Raw genomic sequence first — 22,419 nt, forward strand, 5'->3', positions numbered from 1 at the left:
CTCTTTACAACAATCTATGAAATAATGTTAATAAAGTGCTGCTTAACCCAGGACCTGATGTGTGACCTGTTATAAGGGCTCAATGATTATTGGTTACTGTTATCATTAGAGGAGACTTAACCAAGTCCACATATTTAGCAAGTGTTAGAACCTAGGTTTATCTGACTTCCAGTTACTTGTTACCTTGACCTCTTAATGATACTATACTATATACTGCCTCTGACATTTGTCAAGATTACCACTTTCCCTAATATTTTGTGAATTCTCTTGTGTACTTTTAAAATTTATTATTCATCCCAGACTAAATATAAGTTATATTTCATTCATTTATTCAATATATTTTCTTAAAAATTATTTTTATCACCAATAGGGGCTAAGCTTTTTTATTTTGTTATAACAACATAAATGATGTAGGAATTATTTTTTTCCCCTTCACTTGAGTTAACTTACTGTTAATTTCATAAAGCTTATAATGTATCCTCTTTATTGAAGGATGAAATACAGGAAAAGGTATAGATCTTACTTCTACAAGCGAATGAATGTTTGTAGCACCTAGGCTAAGAAACAGAACATTACAAATACCTGAAAATCTTCCTTTGGGTCCCCTTTCATCACTACCTTTCCCTACCTTCCACTCAAGGATAACCACTATTGAATAAGCATGTTTATATGGTTGATGATTTAGTCTTGGTAAGACAGAATGTATTCATCAAGAAGAGTCATTAGCTAAAGATGTACCCTAAATCTAAAACCAAACCCACTGTCATCAAGTTGATTCTGACTCATAGCAACCCCTGTAGAGTTTCCATGGCTGTAAATCTTTGTGGAAGCAGACTGCCTCATCTTTCTCCTGTGGAGAGCTGGTGGGTTCGAACTGCAGACCTTTTGGTTAGCAGCCCGGTGTCTTAACCACAGTGTCACCAGTGCTCCTTAAAGATGTCCCTAAGAGGTGGTGGTGTTGTTGTTGGTATGTGCTGTCAGTCGGACCCGACTCAGTGACCCCTCCTTGGGTTTCCAAGGCAGTATCACTACGGAAGTAGATTGCCCTATATTCCTTCCAGGAGTGACTGGTGGGTTTGAACCGCCAGCCTTCTGGTTAGCAGTCAAGTGCTTTAGGCACTATGCTACCAGAGCTCCAAGAGGTAGGAGAGATAAATACTACAAGATATATGACGAAAGAATTCTTGAGGTCAGGGATGGTCAGGTATATGCCTTGCAGGAGATCCATGTCTCTATTACTAGTATGAAATTTGAGTGGTATAGTAGTAGTATCCTCAGAATCTGTGTAACTTTAGGGCAGGATAATGTGAAATCAAGATTAGCCCAAGGCTATAAGTGAGCTCTGGTAGCATAGTACCTAAGGCATTTGACTGCTAACCAGAAGGCTAGAGGGTCAAAACCACCAGCCACTCCTTGAAAGGAAGATTGGGCAATCTACTTCTATAGTGATACTGCCTCAGGAACCCAAGGAGGGGTCGCTATGAGTCGGATCCAACTTGACAAGAGTGAGTTTGGTTTGGTTTTGGATCCCTATAGGGCAGATGTCAGACATACCTCCACTTTCCAAACTTTACCAATTTTGACACCAGCTGTCTCTCCTGTGGCGATCTGCTGCTCTTCTGGGTCCAATAATCCATTACCATTGGTCACATAGAACTCATGACTATTCTTACATTTAAGCAGTTTATTAAGGAAGCAACAGGGAACAACTTAGGGTCAGAATCAACAAGCCATAACTCAGTATGAGGAAGCACGCAGGCAAAGTCTGAGAGGGTCTCCTGAAGAACAGATCATGTCCTTCCCTTCTGCAGTACAGAACAGTTCTCTCAGCTCATCTTGGTCAAGTAGTTCTCTTCTTAAGCCCCTGGGCTCTTGTTAGTCTTGCCGTCTATCACCACTGACTCTGCCACAGGGCCCCTTTTGGGCCTTTGACTATTGTCCATGTTATAGCCCTCAACTGGTGTTAACAGTTCTTTTAGGAGGTTGTTTGCCTCCTCTCTTTCTGCTGCTTCTCTTCTTTCATCGGGCTGCTTCTCTTTCCACTTTCTGTCTGAAATACCTTTGTGAGGTTGGCTGCTTATATGCACAGCTCCTTGTTAATTTCAAAGTATAGCCCCTCCCTGCAGAATACATACTGACCAATACACTCCCAGTAGGCCACAGACACTTCATTTGCATAGTTGGTTATAGTCACTTCACTTACCTTATCTGTTGGCCAATCCCTATAAGGTGCATACCAATCATAAGGCAGGCTATAGCCCAGGACAGTATAAAAAGTATCAAAACCAAGTTTTCGATTTACCCAGGAAATGTCAGTCTACCTGTAACAAACCTTTTGGGATAGAAAATAAGGGGAAAGTTAACTCCTCAGGACTTAGGGGAAAAGCCTGTCAAGCTGTTTTTCCAAAGAACCAAGGCAAAAGGCCACATAAAGGAACTCATGTCACTATAGCCAGTAAGCTAAAGTTCAGAATTCTTAGTATCTATATGGTCTGACTCATATAGGGTCACTATGCATTGGAATCCACTCAACCACTGGATTTTTTTATGTGGTCCTGAGTTATCTGTTCTTATGTAACCAGTCCAGATTCATCTCTCACCACCTTCCTCCCGATTTAGCCTTACTGGCCTTAAATAAACAGACTCACATATTTAACAAACACACATATAGCACTTATTGTGTGCCAAGCACTATTCTAAATGTGTTACAAATGTCGACCAACTGAACCCTCTTAACAACACCAGATGGTAGGTACTATTATTATCCCCAGTCCCCAAATTACAAATGGAGAAGCTGCAGTGCAGAAGGTTATGGAACTTGCCCAAGCTAATAAGTGATGAATGAGGCCATCAGGCTCTAGATTCATATTCTCACCCACTGTGCTGTGCGCTTCAACACAGGGCTAAGCTGTGTCCTATACAGGGCTTTGTGAGTGTTCTTCATGTGCTGGGACTCCCCCTTAGACTCCCCTTCCTGTCAGTCTGGCCATTACCTATTTAGGTCTTAGCAAGACTATTACTAACTTACCCTGCCCTACCTCCTCTCCTTTTATTGCCCTTTCATGATCCTTTCCAAGGTTATTGGAAGAGACTGGCACAGTGCCTGATACATAAGGGCAGAATTTGAGCTAAAACTTGCAGGTTGGGTATTGTGTGCCATCCAGTTGGTTCTGACTCATAACAACCCTGTAGGACAGAGTAGAGCTGCCCCATAGGGTTTCTAACTCTGTAATCTTTACGGGAGCAGTTCACCAGGTTTTTTTTTTTTTCCCCCCGAAGAGTGCCTGGTGGGTTTGAATCACAGAACTATTGGTTAGCAGTCAAGTCCTTAACCATTGTGCCACCAGGGATCCTTTGAAGTTTGGGTAGGGCTTAATTAAGTATAAAAAGACATATCCCAAAATATGGCCCCCACAGTTTCCAGGAGGGAGTTGGATAGCAAGGTGCAAATCTTGTTCGGAAGAAAAGAAATAGTCCACCTTGGTTCAGATAGGGGAGGAGTGGGTATAAAAGATAAGAAGGGTTAGGTGGAGCCAGATTGGAAAGGATGTTTCATTAACATTGGAGAGTTTTCAGTAAAACGTCTTAATGCTGGGAATAATCTTAGGGATCTTCTACATGAGCATCTTCATTTTACTGATTGAGAAAGCTAAGCTCTTTAATGGTAAAGTTACCTGACTGGCAGTTACAGAGTTTATGGCAGAGCTACAGAAGGAATCTGAGGTCTCCCTACTCCTGTTGCCAGGTTCTTTTGGCTCCTGTCTCTGGTTGTCCAGCACTTGCAGATGTGGCTGTGCATGGGGCATGGTCCCTGTAGTAGCTGTACAACTACAGAGTCTCAGAGACCCAGATCGCTCAGATCTTGCAATACCCCGAAAGCTCAGCCAGGGTGGTACTGTCTCTACTGTTTCTAATGGCAGCTCTGTGACTTCAGTGTGAGTTCTTCTTGGCCAAGTATGTGATTTTACTTTTATTTGAGTTGTCATTAACCTTTTAAATATCATTTATTGTAAAGTTTTCCAGTTTAATACTAGTTAAGGTCATAATGATGGTAATGGTAATAATAGCTTCTGTTTGTGGCAGTTACTTCTTCGGGGCACCATATTGATGTTGTTAGTTGTTAGTCTTTGACTCTTGGTGACCCCCATGTATAATGGAATGAAATGTCGCCTGTTGCTATATCTTCATGGTCATTGGTATGTTTAAGTCCATTGTTAAAGCCGTTGTGTCAACCCATTTTACTGAGGGTTTCCCTCACCTCCTCTGGCCCTCCATTTTACCAAACATGATATTCTTCTCCAGTGATCAATATACCTCCTAATGATGTGTCCAAAGTAAGTGAGTTGAAGTCTAGGACAATACTGTGTAATTTATGTGGTTTTCATTGGCTACTTTTCAGAAATAGACCACCAGACCTTTCTTCTTTGTCTGTCTTAGTCTGGGAGTTCCAATGAAACCTTTCTATCCTAGGCAACCCTGCTAGTATTTGATATGGTGGTGGTGGCATAGCTTCTAGCATCAAAGCAGCACAGAAGCCACCAGCCACAGTATGACAAGCTGACGGGTGATGGTGACTCTCTGTTGTGGAACTGAACCCCAGTCTCCTGCATGACAGATGAGGAGACTCACCACGATATAAATCATGAGCTAAGATTATTATATCTAACTTGCACAGCAATCTCAGGGTTAAGTAGAATTTCATCCAATTTATAGGCAAAACTGATGTTTCAAACTGACTTTTCAAGAGGTTTAATATCTTGTCAGGGTGTTTTAGTTGCATAGATGATAGAGATGAGCATGAAATTCTCTGATCATGAGTTATAAGGTTGTTTTTATGGGAAACTAGGTTCTTGAGATTTTTAATGGATTTTCAGTGTTCCCCTTTGGCTTTTAAAGTCTGAGTTAACCCAATGTAGTATATAAATGAGCTGGTATTTTAATATTCTACAAAAGTGTACACATTTCTTAAGAATAGTATTATACAGCTTTAATAGTATTGTACTTGTCTTGAGTTATTATTTGCTTCTGTTTTGTCATAATGAAAAATTAGAATTATTCTAGAATATGAACAAGGATGGTGAAAGGTCTGAGTATTTTAATTACCTAATGAGATTGTGTTATGAGCACAATTTTGTACAGTAAACTCACTCAAGGGGCAATGGTAGTTCAGTAGTAAAATTCTTGCCTTTCATTTGGGAGACCCAGCTTCAATTCCTGGCCAGTGAACCTCATGAGTAACTACCACTCGTCTGTCAAGTGTTGCTACGATACTGAATAGATTTCAGTGGACTAGGAAGAAAGGCCTGGTGATCTCCTTCCAAAAATCAACCAATGAAAACTGTATGGATCACAGCTGTCCAGTCCACAAACTGATTGTGGGAATGATGCAGGACTGGCCAGTGATTTATTCTACTACACATGGGTTAGCCATGAGTTGGGGGCCTACTTAATGCTAGCTAATAGTAACAAACTCACTTAACATAAACTAAAATAAAAACCCTAAAATTGATTCCTGTAATTGAAGCAGTGCCTTTGTCAGTTTCTTGTGAGGACATGTGTGGGCCAGAACATGGTAAAGGTGAATAGTCAGTATAAATGCTTTCCCTTTTACTAGCTGATTTGAACAATCAATTATATGGTGCAGGTTTAGTTATATACTAGCACCTTAAGATATAATGTATTATTTTTTTTTCTTGTGCTTCAAATGACTATCACAAAAATGAAGAGACAGGCCACAAAATGTGCAAAAATATTTGGCAACCATACATCTGATAAAGGTTTAATACCCAGAATTTTAAGAAACTTATACAAGTCAACAACAAAAATGCAAACAACTCAATTAAAAAATGGGCAAAGGCATGTTCATTGCAGCACTATTTACAATAGCCAAAAGATGGAAACAACCTACGTGTCCATCAACTGAGGAATGAATAACCAAATTTTGGTACATACACACAATGAACCCTAAATGAGTACATTTAGAGTGCATAATACTATGCAACCCTAAAGAATAACCTAGAATCTGCAAAACACCGCAAAACATGGATGAACTTGGAGGACATTATGCTGAGTGAAATAAGTCAATCACATAAGTACTAATATTGTATTAGTCCGTTATTGTAAAAGTTAAGGAAAGGTTTATCTGTGGAAGGAAATTTTCTTTGTTGGCTACCAGGGGAGGGAACACTGTTAGATAGGTAGAGATAAGTATTGATTTGGGTGAAGCGAAGGGCAGTGTACCAAATGTGAGTGAACAACATGGTGGCATTGAGGAAGAGGAAGACATAGAGAGGTACATGGGTTCATCAACAAACCTGAACCCTTGTGCACATACAGTACTGCATTGTCAGTGAAGGCAAACATGGGTATAGGGGTGGATAGATGGGTAGACAGGCTGAACTATTAGGTATGTCTATGAAGTGGGGAGTTACCCAAGACCATGTATAAGGTTGGTAGACAATGGTCCTGTAAGTGTATTTGTATGATCTGAATTCCCAGGTGTATAGTAGAACTGATAAGGGACAAGATTGTAATCACTTCTTGGTCACAGCCAGCTACCCATAGGGACCGAGTAGTTGAACCTGTGGGCTTGGGACTATAGATAGTCACAGGGGACATCCAGTTCAATTGGCACAACATACTACACAAAACATTGTTCCACCTCCTACTTTGGCGAGTAGCAACTGGGATCTTAAAAGTTTGCAAGCAGCCATCTAGATAGATGCAACAATGGTTCTCTCCTCGTCCAGAGCAAAGAAGAATGAAGAAAACCAAAGATTCATGGAAACAATTAGTCCTAGCAACTGATACACCATGCAATCCACAGCCTATACAACTATGAGACCAGAATAACTAGATGGTGCCCGGCTACCAATGTTAACCACTTGGAGGGAGATCTATGTAGGAGACCCTGGATAGAGAGAGAGAATAATGTGGAACAAAGCTCAAAAGCATTTGGAAAAAAAAAAAGGGGGGGGGGAACCAACTTTGCTGGTCCGATAGAGCCTGGTGGAACCACTGAGACTATGGCCCCTAGCTGCCCTTCAGGTCTGGAATTGAACCTACACCTGTGGCTTCCAGCCAAACAAAAGACAGGCATAGGAGTTGAACATTTACCTCAAGTAAATACACTCCTTGGAGAGAACAATCATGGAAGAAAGAAGGGCTGCTTATGCACAGGGAGACAGCGCAGGGGGCAGGGGTGCATGGAGGGATGGACACAGGGAAGAGGTGACTGTCAGGAGGAAGTGGGAGGGGAGCTGTTGCATTGTGGTGAATTTTGGTCAACGTCATGAGACAAAGTGTATGTGAACTGCTGTATGGAAAGTGAATTTGCTTTTTAAATTTTCACCCAAATCACAATTAAAAAAAAAAAAAAAAGGGCAAAGGGCCTAACGAGACATTTCTGCAACGAAAAACATGAATGGCCAACAAACACCTGAACAGATATTCGGTGTCATCAGTCGTTTTCCAGTTGCCATCAAGTCTCTTCCAGCTCATGATGACTATATGTGTGTCAGAATAGAACTGTGCTCCATAGGGTTTTCACTGGCTGATTTTTTGGAAGATTTCACCAGGTCTTTCTTCTGAGATGCCTCTTAATGAACTTGAACTCCAGCCTTTCAGTTAGCAGCCAAGCATATAACCATTTGCTCTGCTCAAGGACTCCCATTCATCGTTGTTGTTGTGTAATGTATTTTTTTTTTCTAAGATCATAAAGATGTCTTTTTGTATTAAAGATGTCTTTTTGTATTAAAGACATCTTAACTTTTTTTTTTTTTCCCTTTCAGCTCATATGTTAGATTTGATATAATTCGAAGGATCCTAACCAAGGTTTTTGGATGCAACATAGTCATGGTGATGGGAATCACAGATGTGGATGATAAAATAATCAAAAGAGCCAATGAGGTAAATGTGGAAGGTTTACATTTATTGATAACTTCATTGATCAGTGTTCTGACCTTTATAGGACAGTTATTTGTGTTTGTGTTTTATAGGTAGTTGTCATATTTTTGTATTTGTGTATGACCCAATTAGGATAACTTAATAAATGAAACAGTGACAGGTTATCAGAGTAAGCTTTGTTGTCTTAGTAAAGGAAATGAAGGTCTGTTTAATTTTGGTCACCAAAACATTTTAATAAATTGCTTTATTCTGTGGTGGCTTGGATCTTTAATCTTTCCGCTATCCCCTTAGTGTCCAAGGTAAATAAATAACTTACTCCCTCTTTAGAGAAGGAATCAGGCCCACTGGTACTTGATGTTGGATGTAGTCATATTTCTGCTAACAATACCTTTTATTTTTGTATTTCTTGACAGCTTCAAAAGTGATTTTATATCTATTACCAGTTGAGTATCAGGACAATCCTATGTGTTAGGCAGAGAAGACCTTATTGTACCCTTTTACATATTTTTATTTAGGATTGTTTTAGAAAACTTTTGAAGTAATTTCAGACCTGCAGAAAAAGTGCAAGATCAGTGCAAAAAACTCTTGCATCCCCTTTACTAGAATTGCCCATTTGTTATTGTTTTACATGTGTATGGGAGTTGACTTTATAGTAACTTAAAAAAGAAAAATCATTTTACCAGGTTTTCCCCATCTTCCCTCTCTGTAGTCTTTTTCCAACATGATACCTTGTCTTCCATGTTATGGATTAAATTGTGCCCTACAAAAAGTTATGTTAAGTCTTTACTCTTGTATCTGTAGATATGACCCTGTTTGGGAATAGAAGTTTTTGTTATGTTAATGAGGTCATACCATGGGAAGGTGGGTCCTAAACCTGATCAGTACTAAGTGATCTTTTATCAAAAGAGAAGAGTAGACATAGAGACACACCCAAGGCAGAGGAGATGTTATGTGAAGACAGATTAACTGAATCTTCAAGCCCAGGAAGGTCAGCAGTTGCTGGCAGTGGGAGCTCTGGTAGCATAGTGCCTAAGGCATTTGACTGCTAACCAGAAAGCTGGTGGTTCAAACTAACCAGCCACTCCTTGGAAGGAAGGTTGGGCAATCAACTTCCTCAGTGATACTGCCTCAGAAACCCAAGGAGGGGTCGCTATGAGTTGTCTACTGCAGTGAGTAGTAGAAACTGACAGAGAAAAAGGAAGACCCTCCCCTAGACCCAGTGCTCTGATTTGGACTTTTAGTCTCCGGAACTGTGAGAAAATAAATTTCTATGGTTTAAAGCCAGCACTAGGCACCTAAGACAGTCCCTAAGTATTTTGTGCTTTTGAAAATCAAAGATGCTCTTCTGAATTGCTACCACGCATTCTTACCAATTAGAAAGTCAACATTGATAGAGCATGTTGGTATTGATGGTGTAACCATCTGATCCACAGGCCTTATTCAAATTTTGCCAGCTGTTCCCATTTGTTGCTGTTGTTATGTGCCATGGAGTGGGACCCAACTCATAGCGACCCCTCCTTGGGTTTCCGAGGCAGTATCACTACAGAAGTAGATTGCCCAACCTTCCTTCCAAGGAGTGGCTGGTGGTTTTGAACCGCCAGCCTTCTGGTTAGCAGTCAAGTGCCTTAGGCACTACACTACCAGAGCTCCTACTATCCCTGTAAGTGTCTTTTTTCTGGTCCAAGACTCCTTCCAGAAATCGTGTTACCTTTAATTGTTATTCTCATCTGTGTCTTTCAGTCTGTAACAGTTACTTGTTCCTCTCTTTTTACATGTCTCTCATGTCCTTGATCAGCAGCTCTAGTGGTGTAGTGTTTAAGGCATTTGGCTGCTAACCAAAAGGCTGATGGTTCAAACCCACCAGCCAGTCTGTGAAAGAAAGATGAGGCAGTCTGCTTCTGTAAAGATTTACAGCCTTGGGAACCAATGGGCATTGCTATGAGTTGGAATCAAATGAGTTTCCTTTGCTTTTGTTCGTGTCATTGATAGTGTCAAAGATTATAAGTCTTTCATTTTGTATGATGACCCTCAGCCTGGGTCTATTTTATGTTTCCCTATTTTACAGACGAGTATAAAACCAAACCCCAAACTCAATGGCATTGAGTCTATTCAACTCATAACAACCCCTCCTTGTGTTTCCGAGGCAGTATCTCTATGGAAGTAGATTGCCCAATCTTCCTTCCAAGGAGTGGCTGGTAGGTTTGAACCACCAGCCTTCTGGTTAGCTGTCAAATGCCTCAGGCACTATGCCATCAGAGCTCCTACAGAGGAGTATAAAGAGGTTAAAATGATTCACCAGGTCCCATAGACCTATAATGGCAGCACCATAAGCCCAGGTCTTCTCTCTTGAACCCTTTCTAGGACCCCATTGCAGATGTGAATGACTGGTACTTTGTACCAGTCCCTGGTACTAGTACTTTTTTGCAAAAAGTATCTCTTTCATAAGCAGGGTGAGGGTCCAAACAGAGGCTGTCCTTCACACCTGGAGTATGATGGGCAGAACTCAGGTTTGGGAAGAGAGGGTAGTGAATGAGATTATCTTCTGTTCCTTCACAGACCTTTCTGGTGGGCTGATGGAGTCGGGGAATCTCAGTGGGCTGTCTCAGATAGCTGAGGGCATGGATCACACTCCAGATCACTGCCCTCCTGGCAGAGTGGGTTTGTGGAGTTCTTTGCTTTTGTCTTTTTGGTGACATGGTCTTTTTCTAAAAACAGATTATGTTGATCATATGTCACTGCTCTTCTCTGACATACTCTTTTAATGGTTTTCTCTATTGCTTGTCACTGTTAGGATGCTTTTTCTAAGTACCATCGTTTCCAAACATTTTAATCCATTTTCACAATACAGTATGGTTTGGCATATATACAGCCTAATTATTTGTATATCAGTTAGAATGATTGGCTATTTATTTCCCCTACCTGAAACTAATGAAGGAATTTAGTAAAGCTCATCTCATTTAGATGTTAGAAGTTTTCCTATATGTAGTCACCCAGTATCATTACTATTTAGCACTGCTTTCTTTAAACATATTTATAGTATGGAAATTTTCAAACCTATATAAAGTAGAAGGAGCTCTGGTGGCATAGTGCATATGAAGTAGAGCCAATAATATAGTGAACTCCATGTGCCCATCACTCAGCTTTAAAGCTTTAACATTTAGCAGCATTTTTGTCCATGCCATTATTGCTTTTTTGTGGCTATCATTATGAGGCTGCTATATGGTAATTATAATACTTTGAGTATATTTTACCCTTTTGGTTTCTAATGTGGTACTTTTCTGAAGTCTAGTTAATTAGTCAATGTGTCTTTTCATTTCCTGGATTTCTTAAATACACCTCTCCACCCCTCTTTCAAATCAGTGAGATTTGAATTAATGTATCAATGTCTTTGATTGTAGCTTTCCCTCTTTTTTTTTGTGGGGGGGGGACCGTATATCTGATAAGCATTTAATGTCCAGAATATTTAAAGAACCTCTACAATTCAACCAAAAAAAATAATCAAAAATGGGCAAATAACTTGAATAGACATTTCAGCAAAGAAGATATACAAATAAATAGTCAAAAAGCACATGAAAAGATGTTCAAAGTCATCAGTCATTACCAGTTATTGTCAAGTTGATTCAGACTCAAGACAACCTCAAGTGTGTCAGAGTAGAACTGTACTCCATAAGATTTTCAGTGACTGATATTTCAGAAGTAGATTGCCAGGTCTTTCTTTTGAGGCACCTCTGGGTAGACATTCAAACTTTCAGTTAACTGCTGATTGCTTTAAATATTTACATCAACCAGAGACTCTCATTACTGGTGGTTGTTGTTGTTAGGTGCCACCAGTCGACTTGGACTCATAGTGACTCTGTGTAAAACAGAAGAAAGCACTGCATGGTCATGCACTAGTCTCACAATCCTTGCTGTAATAGAGCCCATCGTTGCAGCCACTGTGTCTATACATCTCATTAAGGGCCTTCCCCTTTTATGCTAACCCTCTTCTTTACCGAGCATGATATCTTTCTCCAGGGAATGGTTCCTTCTGACAACATAACCAAAGTAGGTGAGATGAAGTCTGGCTATTCTTGTTTCCAAGAAGCATTCTGGCTGCACTTTTCCAGGATAGATTTGTTCATTCTTCTGGCAGTCCATATTTCCAGTATTCTTTCCCAATACCATAATTAAAAGGCACCAACTCTTCCTTGGTCTTCCTTACTCATTGTCCAGCTTTCATATGCATATGAGGCAATTGAAAATACCTTGGATTGGGTTAGGTGCACCTTAGTGTTCAAGATGACATCTTGGTTTCTTTAAAGAGGTATTTTGCAGCAGATCTGTCCAGTGCAATATGACATCTGATTTCTTTTTTTTTTTCCTTGATAATATTTATTCATTGGCTTTTAGGACTCTACATTCTCCTAGTTTTCTTCTCTTTTTTTAAATTTTTATTTTTATTGTGATTTGGGTGAAAATTTACAGAGCAAATACACTTTCTGTACAGCAGATCACATACACTTTGTCTCATGACACTGACCACTATTTAGCACAATGCAACATCTCCTCTCCCACTTCCTCCCAATAGGTACCGCTTCCCTGTGACCATCCCTCCATGCACTCCTACCCCCTGAGCTGCCTCCCTGTGCCTGAGCAGCCCTTCTTTCTCTCTTACTTGTTCTCTCCAAGGAGTGTATCTACCTCAGATAAATGCTCAACTAGTATGCCTGACTACTGCTTGGCTGGAAGCTACAGGTGTGTGTTCAATTCCAGACCTGAAGGGCAGCTAGGGGTCATAGTCTCAGTGGTTCCACCAGGCTCCATCGGGCCAGCAAACCTGTTCCCCAATATTTTTTCAAATGCTTTTGAGTTTTGTTCCACATTGTTCCCCCTGTCTATCCAGGATCTCCTACAAAGATCCTCTTCCAAGTAGTTGACAGTAGTAGCCGAGCACCATCTATTTCTTCTGGTCTCGTAGTCGTATAGGCTGCAGATCGGATGGTGTACCAGTCGCTAGGACTGATTGTTTCTGTGAACTTTTGGTTTTCTTCATTCTTCTTGGCCCTGGACGAGGAGACACCCATCGTTGCATCTAGATGGCAGCTTGCAAGCTTTTAAGATCTCAGTTGCTACTAGCTGCAGTAGAAGGTGGAACAATGATTTGTGTAGTATGTTATGCCAATTGAGCTTGATGTCCTCTGGGACTATGGTCCCCAGCCCACAGGTTCAACTACTCGATCCCTTAGGGTACCTGTCAGTGGCCAAGCAGTGACTAAAACCTTGTCTCTTGTCAGCCCCATTATACACCTGGGAATTCAGATCATACACATAAAGTTATTGGACCACTGTCTGCCAACCCTATACATGTTCTTGAGTGCACTCTCTACTTCATATAGATACCTAATATTTCAGCCTGTCCACCCATCTATCCACCCATATACCCGTGTTTGCCTTCACTGAGCACGTCGTATTATATGTGCAAAAGGGTTCATCTTAGTTGTCTGTACTTCCCACGTAGCTCTCTATGTCTTTCTCTTCCTCAATGCCACTATATCGATCACTCACATTTGGAACATTGCCTTTTTCTTCACCCAAATCAAAACTTATCTCTATCTATCTAACAGTATTCCCTCCCCTCTCCTCCCACCCCTGGTAACCAACAAAGAAAATGACTTTCCATAGATAAGTGTTTCCTTGACTATTACAATAACGGACCAATAACAATATTTGTCCTTTTGTGATTGACTTATTTCACTCAGCATAATGTCCTCCAAGTTCATCCATGTTATGCGGTGTTTTGCAGATTCTACATTATTCTTTAGGGTTGCATAGTATTCTATTGTGTGTATGTACCATAATTTGGATATCCATTCCTCAGTTGATGGGCACCTAGGTTGTTTCCATCTTTTGGCTGTTGTAAATAGTGCTACGATGAACATGGATGTGCAAATGTCTATTCTTGTCATGGCTCTCACTTCTTTAGGATATACACCTAGTAATGGAATGGCTGGGTCAAATGGTATTTCTGGTTCCAACTTTTGAAGGAGTCGCCATATTGTTTTCCACAATGGTTGTACCATTTTACAGTCCCACCAGCAGTGTATGAGAGTCCCAATCTCTCTACAATCTCGCCAGCATTTGTTATTTTCTGTCTTATTGAACTTTGCTACTAGTGCTGGAGCAAGATGGTACCTCATTGTTGTTTTGATTTGCATCTCTCCAATAGTTGACATCTGATTTCTTGACTGCAGTTTTCATGGGTGTTGATTGTGGATCCTAATAAAATGAAATTCCCGACAACTTCAATCTTTTCTCCCATTTATTGTAGTGCTGCTTATTCGTTCAGTTGTGAGGATTTTTGTTTTCTTTTTATTGAGGTATAATCTATATTGCAGACTTTATGTAGTCTTTGATCTTCATCAGTAAGTGCTTCAAGTCATCTTCATTTTCAGCAAGAAGGTTGTGTCATCTGCATGTTAGTGAGTCTTTCTCACAAGGTTGTTAGTGAGTCTTTCTACAATCTTGATGCCATGTTCTTCTTTATATAGTCCAGCATCTCAGATTATTTGCTCGGCATACAAATTGAATAAGTATGATGAAAGGATAAAACCCTGATACACATCCCTCCTGATTTTAAACCATGCAAAATCCCCTTGTTCTGTTCAAACAGCCTCTTGGTCTATATACAGGTTTCCCATGAGCACAATTAAGTGTTCTGGAATTCCCATTCTTTCCAATGTTATCTGTATTTTTTTATGGTCCACATAGTCAAATGCCTTTGGATAGTCAATAAAACACAGGTAAACATATTTCTGGGAGCTCTGGTGGCACAGTGCCTAAGGCACTTGACTGCTAATCAGAAGGCTGGCGCTTCAAACGCCCCAGCCACTCCTCGGAAGGAAGGTTGGGCAATCCTACTTCCGTAGTGATACTGCCTCGGAAACCCAAGGAGGGGTTGGTATGAGTTGGGGCCCACTCGATGGCACATACAACAACAACAAACATCTTTCTGGTATTTCTTGCTTTCAGCCAAGATCTGTCTGACATCAGCAATGATATCTCCCTCATTCCATGTCCTCTTCTGAATCCAGCTTGCATTTCTGAAAGTTCTCTGTCAATATACTGCTTCAACCATTTTTGAATTTTCTTCAGCACAATTTTACTTACATGTGATATTAATGACATTGTTCGATATTTTCCACATTCTGTTGGATCACTTTTCTTTGGAATGGGCTCCCACCTCTTTTACATTCTCTCAACTTACTCCTCACCCGTCTTTCTTGTAAATATTTGAGTATCCTCTGACTCCCCTTAAAATGATCACTTGGCAAGGGTTTTTTTAGCAGTATGACAGAGAAATGGGACAGATTGATAACGAAAGTGTTGAAGTCAAACGGCTTCTGGCTAGTGGGGACATTTGGCTTATATCTGGTTTAACTTTCTCATTTGTTAAATGAACGTGGTCCTCCTCTTATATTTCACATGGCAATTAGAGAAATAGTATGAGGACGTCCTTGAGACAGGTTCTAATTGAAGAATTAATTGTTATTATAACTATATTTTAAAAACCACTTTTAAAGGATCATCTCTTTTGCTTTCTCTAATTAGTAATTTAAAATTTATTTATATGTAAAAATAATTGGTAAATTATACAGTTTACAGAAAACCTTAAATTGAGTGCTTTACATTCTTGTGATTTTAAAAAATTATGTACATGTATATAGTGTTTTAAAAAACTGATTTATATTTTATATTGTTCTATAACCTGGTTTTTCCATTTATGGGAGCTCTGGTAGTGTAGTGCTTGAGGCACTTGACTGCTAACCAGAAGGCTGGAGGTTCAAACCCACTAGCCACTCCTTGGAAGGAAGATGGGGCAATCTACTTCCGTAGTGATACCACCTTGGAAACCCAAGGAGGGGTCGCTATGACTCGACGGCACATAACAACAACAACAACATTTTCCATTTGTTATATTTTGAGTGTTTTCTCATGTCTTAAATATTCTTGAATACAGTTTGCCTAGCTATTCTCCTATTGCTTTTTGTATTGTTTCTAGCTATTAAAAATAGTGCTGCTATGAATCTTTTTTCCTTTTGTTTTATCTCCTTAAATATATCTCCCAAAGTAGAATTGCTAGGTCAAATGGTGAAAGCTTATTTTATAAGTTTTGTTACTTTCTTGGAGTCAGATTGTTTTAGAGAAAGATTACTGGCAGGGGTGAAATTAGTTCCAAATTTAAATGTATTTCATCACAACTTCACCGTCAGTGCATTTTACTATTTTAATTTTATTTTGGTAGTTTAGTAGGTGTGTATTACATTATGGTAGAATAACTTTTCATTTCCAGAGCTGTTCATAAGCATGTATTGAACACCTGTCCGTGGCTGTGTGAACAAAGATGAGTGAGAAACAGTTCTTTCCCCTGAGGAGCTTGTGGTCCCATGAGGAAATGGAGCTACAGGTAGATGCTTTGTATATAATATAGTTAAGAACCAAGATAGAGGAGTGTGAAGAAGATCATTTCCTTCCCCTGAAGTTCGGAGATGACTTGCTGGAGAGCATTTGCACCAAGCAGAATCTAGGAAGGATTAGACACCTAAAGAGCAAGAGTTACAAAGGCCATTCTGCACAGAGGGGAGACCAAGAAAAGAGACAAAGAAATAAGCACATATAGCGTGTTCTGTATGGGACACTAAAAGATCCAGTATTAATAAAAAGTGTGTGGTGGGTATTGGCAGATGAAGCTGGAGAGGTAGTTGCATCTTGGGCCTGGTATTAACTTACTGAGGAGGTTGGCCTTTATTCTCTGGTTAGTAGAACATTTTAAGCACAGAAGTAAGTTGGTCAAATGTAAAATAGCTCATTCTGCCTCTAGTGTGGAGAATAGGTTTAACTTGTTCGGAGATGAGGAGGACCTGATTAGAAACAGTGTCACTAACTGAGAGAGGAGCAATTTTCATGGGTAGTGAGAGATTGAGGTGATTTACTTTGGAAAGTGTTGAGTTTGAGGTACCAAAAGAAATCAAAACAAACTCTTCTAGAAACAGACAGACTATGAGGTGAAAAGGGTGGACAAAGATTCATGATATCCCTTTGAAGTCTGTTGGGATAATCCAAGTGTCAGTTATGAGGTGAGCAGAAGTAGTTGCTGGGCAAGGTTAATCCAAGAGATGCTAAGCAAGAAGACCTGAAATTACTTGCACCTAGTTGACTGGATTTAGAAAGCAAATGAGAGAAAGAAATTATTGGTCTCTAACTTTGTGAGTGAAAGAGTAGTTAACAAAGCAACACTGCCACAAAGATGGTATTTGAAAATGCAGGTTGGTTCAGAGTAATCTCAAAATACTCAACCAGAACCTGAAATTTATGTCGTTGTGTCTTTGCAGTTGATAAATTGGAATCTGTTGTGAGTCTTTAACATCAGAGCTAGATATGTAGATCTTAGAGTAATTGAGGCATAGAGATGGTAGTTGAGGCCAAGAGACTAGCCTGATTCTTTTTTTAAACAATATTTTATTGTGTTTTTGGTGAAAGTCTACAGCCGGTTAGGTTCCCATATGACAATTTCCACACAATTTGTTCAGTCACGTTAGTTAACATTTTTTACTGTGTGTCAGCGTTCTCTTTACACCCACACCTCACTTATTAATATGATTAAATTTCAAAGACCAGTTTGTTATGTGAAAATCGGCATTGGGGAACATGGAGGGTGACCATATCAGATCACAAATGGTGGATGAAGACATCACTACATAATTGCCAAATTAAATCGTTACGTAACGGCCAAACCACTGAGTATCATGGCCCAGACAAGTTGAACGCATAACCTTAACTATCACAGTGTGCGTTACTCTCATCTCACAGCAAACACTGCTCTCATATCATACCTCAGTATGACTGCCACACATATGTTGTTAATGTGCAAAATACTTAGTACATTTTTTACAGTTGTCATAAATGAAAAAATGTCGGATAACAAGGTAGTTGATAAGTGAGCAGTAGGTGTAGTTGTGTTCTGGTTGAGTACAGATTCCCTGTCCCCTAATCTTCTCTTCTTTGCTTTAGAGTGAATGTTGCCCTTTTGGTCTCATGCAGGTGATTTTTTAGTACATCGCCATTTTTATGGGCAATACTCTTTGTTTTGTGGGTCACTCTGCTATTTCACTAAAAGATGATCTCAAGGGGTGGTTTTAATTCAAGGGTTAAAAGTGTCTCAGGGTGATAGTGTTAGGGAGTCCTCTGGTCTCAACAGGTCCAGTTAGTCTAGCCTTTTCTTTCTTCTTTATTGTGATTTGGGTGAAAGTTTACAGAGCAAATTCATTTTCCATACAACAGTTCATACACTTTTTGTTTTATGACTTCTGGTTCTTCTGATCTCAGGGTCAGGTAGGCTGTGATTCTCACGGTTTGCTAGTCCCTTGGACTAATTGCTTCTATACATTTTGGTGTTCTTCATTTTTCTGTGCTCCAGATGAGGAGAGACCAATTGTTGTGTCTTAGATGGCTGCTTACAAGCTTTTAAGACACAGGTCACTACTCACAAAAGTAGAATGTAGAACAATTTTTGTATGTAGTGTGTTATGCCAATTGAGTTGTGACAATGGTCCCGAGCTCATGGGTACAACAACTTGCTCTGTCAGGATGGTTAGCTGTGACTAAGAAGTTATCATAAATTTGCCTCCTGTTGGCTCTATTATATATATGGACATTCCTTTTTTAAAAAAAAAAAATTATTATGATTTGGGTGAAAGTTTACAGAGCAATATCATTTTCCACACAGCAGTTCATACACATTTTGTTTCATGACATTGATTGCAATCCCTATAATATAATAGCTCTCTTATACTTTCCCCTTTGGTTACCTTCTCGCTGTGTCCTTTCTTATGCATTCCTACCCCCTAAGTTATCTCCCTGTGCAAATACTACCCTTCTGATCTCCCATGATTGATTGTTCTAAGGAGTACATCTACCGGTGTAAATGTTCACCTTATATGCCTATGTACTGTTCGCCTGGTAGCCACAGGAGTGAGTTCAGATCCAGTCCTGAAGGGTGACTAGGGGCCATGGCATCTGGAGTTTCATCAGTCTCTGTCAGACTAGTAAGACTGGTCTTTTTTATGATTTTGAGTTTTGTTCCACATTTTTCTGTATCCAGGATCTCCTACACTGATCCCTTTCTGAATGGTTGACAGTGTTAGCCAGGTACCATCTAGTTTTTCTAGTCTCATGGTTTTCTAGGCTGAGGTTCGCATGCCCTTCTAGTCCCTTGGACTAATTGTTTCCATGCATCTTTGGTTTTCTTCATTCTTTGCTCCAGACAGGGAGAGATCCATTGTTGCATCTAGATGACTGCTTGCAAGCTTTCAAGTCCCCAGTTACTACTCACCAAAGTAGGATATAGAACAGTGTTTTTGTGTAGTGTTATGTCAGTTGAACTTGATGGCCTCTGCGACCATGGTCCTGAGCTCCCAGGTCCAACTACTCATTCCCTCAGGGTGGCTGGCTGTGGCTAAGAAGTTATTATGACATTGCCCCCGGTTAGTTTTATTTAAACCTAAAAAAACAAAACAAAACAAAACAAAAAAAACCCAAAGTCACTGCTATCGAGTTGATTCTGACTCATAGCGACCCCCTTTGGGTTTCTGAGGCAATAAATCTTTATGAAAGTAGATTGCCCAGTTTTCCTTCCACAGAGTGGCTGTTGGGTTTGAACTGCCAGCCTTCTGGTTAGCAGTCAAATGCCTTAGGCACTGCGTCATTACAGCACATACAAATATATATGTAGAAATATAATTCGCCAAACTTATATATGGTCATGGGTATTTCGCTTTTGCCTAGACATACCTGATCATTCAGCCTGTCTACCTGTGTATCTACCTGTAGATTAATGTTTGTTATTACTGATAATGCAGTACTGTATACGTAAAAGTGTTTTTCTTCTTTATCTATCTTCTTTGTCTATACCTCTTGTGTACCTCTTCTGTGTCTTCCTTTTCCTTTGTGTTATTGTGTTGGTCACTCACTTTTGGAATATTGCCTTTCCTTTCACCTAAATTACTACTAGTCTCTTATCTAGTTTTGACCTTTTACAATAGTGGACTAATACAATATTTGTCCCTCTGTGATTGTCTTATTTTACTCAGCATGTCCTCCAAGTTCATCCACGTTTTGAGGTGTTTTGCTGATTCTACTTTATTGTTTAGTGTTGCATAGTATTCCATTATGTGTATGAATCAGGGTTCGATTATCCGTTCTTCTGTTGATGGGCCCTTAGGTTGTTTTCATCTCTTTGCAATTGTGAATAGTGCTGCGATGAACATGGTTGTACATATACTCAGGTCCTGCCTATCACTTCTTTAGGATGTATACCTAGTAATGGAATTGCTGGATCAAATGGTATTTCTGTTTCCATCTTTTTAAGGAAACACCTTACTGTTTTCCACAGTAGTTGTATCATTTTACAGTCCCACCAGCAGTGTATGAGAGTCCCAATCTCTCTACATCCTCGCTAGCATTTGTTATTTTCCATCTTGTTGAACTTTGCTATTTGTGCTGAGGTAAGATGGTATCTCATTGTTTTGATTTTCATCTCATTGTTTTGATTTTCATCTGTCTAATGGCTAATGGGGAGCTCTGGTAGCATAGTGCCTAAGGCACTTGACTGCTAACCAGAAGGCTGGCGGTTCAAACCCACCAGCCACTCCTCGGAAGGAAGGTTGGGCAATCCTACTTCCGTAGTGATACTACCTCGGAGACCCAAGGAGGGGTCGCTATGAGTCGGGGCCGACTCGACGGCAAACAACAACAACAACAACGGCTAATGATTGTGAACATTTCTTCATGTTTGTTGGCTACCTTAATATATTCTTTGGTAAAGTGTCTATTCATGTCTTCTGCCTATTTTTTAATTGAATTGTTTGCCTTTTTGATGTTGAGATGTTGGTGTTTTCTATAAATTTTAGAGATAAGTCCCTTTTCAGATGTGTTATTGCTGAATATTTTTTCTCAGTCTGTAAGTTCTCTTTTTACTCTTTGGGAGAAGTCTTTTGATGCACCTAAGAATTTAAGTTTTAGAAGATCTCATTCATTTACTTTATCATCTGCTGTTTGTTAGTCTATTTATGCATTTTCACTTATGTTTGTTAATCTATTTATGCCACGTATCATGGTCCCTAAGTTTGCCTCTATTTTTTCTTTTATGAACTTTGAAGTTTTAGATTTTACATTTGATCCATCTGGAGTTAGTTTTTGTGTATCGTGTGAGGTTTGGATCTTGTTTCATTTTTCTGTAAATGGATATCCAGTTTTGCCAGCACAATTTGTTGAGTATCTTGTCCCTATTTAATGGATTTCAGCCCTTTGTCAAAGATCACCTGACCCATAGGTGGATGAATCTATTTCTGGGTTCTCAATTCTGTTCCACTGGTTTGGTGTCTGTCATTGTGCCAATACCAGGCTGTTCTGACTACTCTGGCTGTATGTTGGTTTTGAGACCTGGGAGTGTGAGGTCTCCAACTTCGTTCTTCTTCTTCAATAGTGCTTTGCTTATCTGAAGGATCTTTCTTTTCTAAGATTGTTGTTATGTGCCATCGAGTTGGACCCGACTCATAGCGACCCCTGCTTGGGTTTCCGAGGCAGTATCACTATGGAAGTAGATTGCCCCATCTTCCTTCCGAGGAGTGGCTGGTGGGTTTGAACCACCAGTCTTCTGGTTAGCAGTCAAGTGCCTTAGGCACTATGCTACCAGAGCTCCTTTCTAAGATTAGTGATTGTTTTTTCCATATCCTTTAAGAATGTTGATGGAATCTGGATTTGGATTGCCTTGAATGTATAGATTGCTTTGGGTAGTATTGACATTTTCACATTGTTCGGTCTTCCTATCCATGAGCATTTTTGTAAGTCTGTTTTAATTTCCTGTAGTAATGTTTCGTAGTTTTCTTTGTGTAAGTCTTTTGTGTCCCTAGTAAAATTTATTCCCAAGTATTTTATCTTTTTGATTGTAGACTTTCTTTGCTGCTCTTTTTTTAATTGTTGAAGATGTTGAATTAAGGTGTTGATTTTGGCTGTTTCTTCTTTTTTGATGTGTGCATTTATTGTAATAAATTGCCCTCTGATCACTGCTTTTGTGTCCCAAAGATTTTGGTATGTTGTGTTTTCATGCTTGTTTGATTCAAGAAATGTTTTAATTACCTCTTTTTATTTCTTGTATTACCTAGTAGTTTTTCAGGAGGGTATTATTTAGTTTCCATGTGTTTGTTCTATTTCTGTTGATCTTACTATTATGCATTTCTTTGTAACACTGTGATCTGAGAAGTTGCTTTGAAGTATTTCAGTGTTTTTTAATTTATTGAGGCTTGTTTTGTGGCCTAGCAGATGGCCTCTCCTGGAGAATGTGCATTGGAAAAGAATGTGTATTGTGCTCTTTTTGGTGAAGTGCTCTGTAGATGTCTAGAAAGTCAGTTTGCTTGATTGTGCTGTTTAGTTCTTCTGTGTCTTTGTTGAGTTTCTTTCCAGTTGTTCTATCTATCATTG

The 22,419-nt window shown here is 39.6% G+C and overlaps 1 protein-coding gene across 1 annotated transcript in view; it reads left to right on the forward strand.

Moving 5' to 3' along the window:
* CARS2 (cysteinyl-tRNA synthetase 2, mitochondrial) overlaps positions 1 to 22,419 on the forward strand; it is a 150,684-nt gene that overhangs the window by 1,449 nt on the left and 126,816 nt on the right. The window contains exon 3 of the mRNA XM_007938922.1: positions 7,791 to 7,908. Coding sequence (XP_007937113.1) covers positions 7,791 to 7,908 — 118 coding nt within the window. The remainder of the gene's footprint in view (positions 1 to 7,790; positions 7,909 to 22,419) is intronic.

This window comes from Orycteropus afer, unplaced genomic scaffold (assembly GCF_000298275.1).
Source record: "Orycteropus afer afer isolate SDZICR_OR568_19922 unplaced genomic scaffold, OryAfe1.0 scaffold00055, whole genome shotgun sequence".
Lineage (NCBI taxonomy): Eukaryota > Metazoa > Chordata > Mammalia > Tubulidentata > Orycteropodidae > Orycteropus > Orycteropus afer.